The sequence below is a fragment of the Mesoplodon mirus genome (assembly GCF_964341445.2).
Source record: "Mesoplodon mirus genome assembly, chromosome: X".
NCBI classification, from domain to species: domain Eukaryota; kingdom Metazoa; phylum Chordata; class Mammalia; order Artiodactyla; family Ziphiidae; genus Mesoplodon; species Mesoplodon mirus.
In genome coordinates this window covers 51,203,338-51,209,700 of record NC_138981.1, presented here as the reverse complement: position 1 = coordinate 51,209,700, position 6,363 = coordinate 51,203,338, and the positions used below count along the sequence as shown (strand labels likewise).

Below are 6,363 nucleotides of genomic sequence, written 5' to 3'. Positions count from 1 at the left end.
GATTATTTTAGTTACATGAATCAATAATGCTTGGTAACTGTTTAAACATGTTTAACAGGGGTTTCTTGTTATATGCAGAAAAGCATTGTCATAAAAGGCAAACAAATTTGCATATGGCAGTAGATGTCAGTGTAAGTTGGAATAAAAAAATGATTGTTCATTTCAATTTTGAATAACTGATTATAGTACCTTAACTTTTTCCACAGCTTCAATTTATAGTTGATTCCCCCTTTAACTTCCCTCAACAAAAATATACTGGCCTCAAGGAGTTCCTTCCACAAAATCGATCATGTTTACATAAATTTCACATTCTACTGGTCAGAAAAATTTACCTGGCAGAAATTTTTGGTTTGCAGGGACATGTAAGTTTTCATTAAACTAGGTTGGGATATGGAAGTCTGAATTAATCATACCTCCTTCCCTTCCAGATTCTGAACCAACTAAAAAATATACACAGTAATCAAAGAGGGATTAAAATACCAGCTTTAATATATTGTTAAATGAAAAAGCAAAATTCATAACAGCATGTGTAGTATGCCACAATTTGTATAAAAATCTGATATACACATATATAATATACTTGTAAATATGTGGATTATCTCCAGAAAAATACATAGTAACTGGTAAGAGTAGTTATCTTTGGAAATTGGCGCTGAGGTCAGGGGTGGGAAAAAAGGAAGGAGACTTACTTTATACTGTATATCCTTTTGTACTGTTTGATTTTTACCAGAGGTGTGTGTTTTTGTCCAAAAATGATTTATAAGTTAAAAATTTTTAAAGAATAAAAATAGATACCAGCTTTATTGCTGATAGGTCTGGACTGGAGAACACGTTTTGGACCTAAGCCTGAAATGAACTTTTACCCCAAGTATAAAGACACTGGATCCCCCACCCCAGAGGGTGAGAGAGGTCTACAGATTAGATGTTTACCCAGCCATGTAGTGAAGGACTGTAGTCTTTTCCATATCTTTCTGTGAGAAATGAGCTCAAGAGCCAAGAGGGCCCTAAGTTGCATATCCATAATAACCCTTTTCTCAAGTTCACCAAGTTATTTCTCCTCCCATTTGGGTAGAAATTTTCTTCCAAATATTTTTGAGAGGTACAAGTCCTTTTGTTTCTTGGCCAGGAACATGGAGAGAGGCAGAGGATAGAGCCTATCATACCTTTGGACATTTCTGTCCACATTGTCAACACCCAAGACAAACAGGGCTTGGCTGTCCCTTTCGGGGAAGACCAGCAGTATCTTAGGAATGTCCTGCTCCCTCTTGTGTAAGACTGGTGAGCAGTTCTGCTTTTGCCCCAGAAGGCTCTGAAATAAGTCAAACTAAAACAGCAATTAAATTAACTCTAAGGCTACATTACACCCCAGGTTGAAAATTCACTCACTATTTTATCCCCAATTTATAATTATGTCCGGCCACATTATCTGACATAGCTTACAAAGATTATACAATAAGCCCTAAAGATAGCATTAAAATACTACAAATAATACAATGTCAACAACATAATGTAAATGCCTTAATTTGAACTGTATGAAAATCACACCAACTATTAAACTCCAAGGGAAAAATGAATGCCCCCGATTAAATTTCTATTTTAAAGTCCAAAGGAGATAAAGTCCAAAATTCTGCCTTCCCCAATTTCTTGGTTTTTCTGATGTCAGCCATACAGATCTCACAAAGATGTCTGGACAGATATGGGGTTCCTTCATCAGCTGTAGCCTGGGCTGTCTTCCTCTTGATTTGGTGTAGTTCCTTCAGAACTTCAGGAGTTGAATTAATCTAACCCCACAATTGCATGTCATACATATATGTCATACATTAAGAGTCCACAGGGTCAACAGGACATAAGATTATCACAGTGTCAGCCTCATATCCCAAAACTTAGCAAGCACACTAATCCTCAGCCTCTAAAACAGATATCTCAAGCAAATTTATGTCCCCACGACTTAGTAAATAGGGTAATACAGACCCACATTGCTGTCGTCAGTCAAATATCTGAGCAGAGACTTAGTGGCATCAAAAGGAAGAAACATAGACAGAGAAAACACGGGAGGAGAGAATACTTTCTTGGTTTCATCCTCAGCAGGATGCCAGTCTGTCTGTGCCAGTAGTCTGGACTCCATGATCTGTGAACTTAAACTAATTTGGAAGATATTTCCCAAGTGGTTGATTGTACTGTCATGAGTCCCAGCCCCAAATATGCAGAAGTCCATGGCCTGTCTGTTACTGCTAATGGAGCTTCTATCAGAAACCCAGTGAGAATGCATTGGCTTTGGCCGGGTGCTTCTCTCCAAAACCCTGCTTATTTTTCAACCTTTTCTTTCCTAGTTAACTTTCCAAAGTTAACCTTCACTAATGCCTTCAATAATGGAAGGTACAAGGCCCACTCCATTACTTATTTTTCTGCTGAAGTAGGTCTTACCGTTATCTGCCCGTGAGTTTCTTAGGTCCAGCCAAGAAACAGGATAAAGTTGAAAAGCAAAACACTAACAAATATCTATTAGATTTCTATCTACCAATGACAGCATTTAAAACATTATTAAGCACTTAGAACATCATTAAGTCTATTGATCATCCAGCACTGATTCTAATCTCTGTTTTCCTCAATCCTGTTAGGACACCAGAATAAATGAGCTCACCAGTTCCTACAAGGAAGCAAAGCCTATTTTCAGCTTTTCTTAGTTCTAGCAAGTGCATTGCCCACCTCATATGCTGGGACTCAGAAGTCTTCTAAGAATCAAATGAAAACCTAATTTAAAATTTTTCAAAGCATCCCTCTTGCTATAGGAGAGAAATCTGTATCTCAGCCTGATTCCAGATTTTTGCTCCTTTATATTGAGGTCCTAGACAGATCTGCCAACCCTTGCCAAACCTGGCAATTTATCCTGTGACTGAGGACTAGAGCTAGAGCCCAGCCTAATGCTCTATTGGGCTGGCAAAACCCAATTGTGCTAAAGTCTGCCTGCACAGCCTTTGTCTGTAAAAACCCACTCCTTGTCTGCAGGTACCAGCCAGAGCTATTGTAGACAACAGAAATCCTAATGCCATTAATGACCAACCATGATTTCTCCACTTGCGGTTTGGTTCCCAAATGCTTGCCCTCTTAACAATTTTGTAAGGTTTCTCAGCCTATGCTTATGTACTAAAATGCAAAATAATTACCCTCTTAATTTCCAAACCAAGTTTAGTAATAGGTACAAGAATCAGAAAGGGGACAAAATATTAGCGTTACTTTCAGTACAGTTAGAATTTAAAATGCAACTTAGACAGAAGACCAAAATAAGCTTCCCATTCCTCCTCATATTAGACTTTTGAAGGGGAGGGGTTGAATTGCAAAGACACTAACCCAGCCAGCCCTAAGGGGAGGGTTGAATTGGAAAGAAATTTACCCAGCCAGCCACATTGAATATCTCAGGAAGCTTCACACTTCAGTGAGTGCAGATTGTCCAAATGCCCAAAAGAATGAGGCAAGAGGTGTTCAGCTACCTTTAGCCTATTAACACCACCCAAGATAAAAATATGGGCCAGTGGATGTCAGACTTTACCCCTCTCACTAATTAGATAAGTCAATCATTCTTCTGTGGGGAGGAACCAGTAAAACGGTTGGAGATAAAGGCAAAAGGTTTCGTCAAAAAATGTCTGAGAGGGTGGAAGTTCCAATTTTTTGCCAGACTAAAGTGTGAAAAAGGGGGGAGAATATGGTTCTTACAAACTGTAAAGCAATCAAGACTTCTTGTGTGTTCAGATTTTACAAACAGTCTCATAAATTTGGCAAATTTCAAAATGACCTCTAAGATGTTTTTACCAAATCATAGACATAGATATGGAAATCATCATCAAATTTGATGAAGTACACAGAGGGTTTTGCTTCCACCTGATGAATGACCATGCCAGTTCTCTTGGAGCCATCCTCCTTGGCATATTCCACCTGTTTGCCTACTAGGCTGTCTATGACTTCTCCTGGCTCCCTCTCTGCGAGAGGAGAATCATTGGAATCTGCAAGGATGTGTAGGTCACCGTCTTTATAATCATCTAAGAGCTGGTACATATATAATACAGGATCTTTCTCATAGGTAATGTAAAACCATGTGTTCATGACAGGTGCCTGAGCTAAGACCATCCCCCTCCATTCATTTTTGGAACCTTCTTCTGTCTCAAAAATATGTTCCACTGCTTTGCCAATCATAATTTCTGTTAAGTGTGTATCACTGATTCTAGATGATGCAACTCTATTAGGAAGGATTTCAAGTGATGACACTCTTTCATCTCTGTGAAGTTCTAATCCATAAACACAGTCAAATCCATCATATTTGATAAGATACAGAGAGGGATTTACAGGTACCTGATCCAGAACGGTTCCCTTCCACTGTGTTAGAGGTTCATCTCCGTCTTTCCATCCGTGCCGAATTCTGCAGCCTACGATGTTCCTCCGATGCTGGGAAGTGGGTCTGCTCCTATGCTTCTTGTGTGCAGCCTTTCTCTTCATCACGGTCACAGACAAACTGGCATGTCCTGCGCCTGTCCTGGACCGCTGCCCTGCAGCTGCTTTTCTGAGCGGGGTCTTCATGCCTGCGTGGAGCACAGTAGCAAGGAGGACCAAGAAAGGAAATCAAGAAAAAATAAATTCAATGCATGACACGATGAACTTTTTCTCCTAATTAGTGCATTCTGTGCACCCACGCCTAAGTTTTTCCCGAAAGCTATGCAGAAAGGCTGGAAATCAAGGCATTCTGGCTGCGTGCCTGCAGTAACCTTCCTCCCCAGCTAGTTCAGACTATGCTAGCGCGAAGGAGTTGCGGTTACAGTCAGAGAAATAGGGGGCACCCCCCCCTATTCCTCCCGCCCTGCTTCCAACACTGTCCAGGCCAGGGGGCACAGATTCCCCCAGGCCGGGGATAGCGGGTCTCGCGTGCCCAAATCGGGCACCTCGCTGCTGCCTCCGCGGTGAGCCTGTGTCAAAGGAGGACCAGCAGACGACGAGCCAGGTGCTTGCAAGAGCTGAGAGGGAGGATCCTTAGGAGAGGAGCGTGTCAAGTGGGCTGCTGGACAGGTAAACAGGATGGCGGCAGTGTCTCCAGCACTCGGCTCGCGGGCCCTCCGCTCCCTGTTGGCAGCAGCGGCCCCTCTGCCACATCAGGTTCCCACCAGCCGCTGCAGTCGCCGCAGTCTCCTCCCTCTTTTCCGTAGAGCACAGCTTCCGGCCAGGAGAGAGGCCTCCCCTTCCTGCCCAGCAAAGCACCCCCCGCACCTCGCCCGCCAACCCTTTTGTCCGTCCCTGCCCTGGGCCTGGGAGGCGCTCTTTGGTTCCTTGCCCCGCCCCTTTCCCAAAATCTGGAGCCGCCTGGCCAACAAATCCCCTCGCCAACCGCCTTGCGCCCCCTCTTCAGTTCTGTGTCCCCCAGTCTCCCCACCCCCACCCTTATCCTTACCTCAGTACCCCTGACCCATCTGCTTTTCATCCTCCAGGAATCTGCCTTTTCCTTTCCCCCTGTCATTCTGGAGTTATTCTTTATATACAGAAACCTGCCTTTTCTGTCATTTAAGGGAATTTGAGGTAGGAGAGAAATGCACTAGTGCTCAGTCTACCATCTTGACCCAATCTCTCGGTAATTTTTACTGACTTGTACTCCTGGATTTGTTGAGGATAATTTTCTTTTACTTTTTCACTGATTGCAGAGGAATTGTATGGGCAAGGTGGGCACGGTGTACAGTTTAGCAAATTGACATGAAGAAGAAAATAATCAACTATAAACCCACCTCCCATTCCACAGGGCTCATAGCCAAATATTAACACTTTCCATTGCCTTTTTAATATGCACTTACAAAGCTGGGATAATTTTGCATGTGCATTTTCATGGCATGCCCTTTTCCATATAGAATAAGCGTTTAATCAGGTTATTAGATATTGTCTGAAACATGTTTTGTAGTGGCTTCACTAAAATCAGCACAAGGATATTTTCACAGTGTAACCATTCCCTCCCACCTTCACATGTTTAGTTTTTTTTAAAAAATACTTATAAAATGATGCTTGCATACGAATGATTAATCTGTTCTTTTGAACAGAAAAATCTAGATGCAAACTTATAATCAAAACATTATTACAATTATAACAAGAATTTAGTATTTCAACACTGCGAGATCAAAAATTTATGGAGAAAGACTTATTTTAGAAGAGATTCAAACATTTTTGTTTTCATTACAGCCATCGTAGTGGGTGTGAAGTAGTACCTCATTGTGTTTTTTTATTTTTTTACATTTTATTGGAGTATAATTGCTTTACAATGGTGTGTTAGTTTCTGCTTCATAACAAAGTGAATCAGTTATACATATACATAGGTTCCCATATCACTTCCCTCTTGCA

At 41.6% G+C, this 6,363-nt stretch overlaps 1 protein-coding gene across 1 annotated transcript; it reads right to left on the bottom strand.

Annotated features, from left to right (window-relative positions):
• Positions 1 to 570: 570 nt before the first annotated feature.
• On the bottom strand, positions 571 to 5,231 carry SPIN3 (spindlin family member 3). The gene has a single exon (XM_082610722.1). It carries the CDS (start codon positions 4,567 to 4,569, stop codon positions 3,793 to 3,795), a length of 777 nt encoding a protein of 258 aa, XP_082466848.1. The 5' UTR covers positions 4,570 to 5,231; the 3' UTR covers positions 571 to 3,792.
• Between the last annotated feature and the right edge of the window lie 1,132 nt (positions 5,232 to 6,363).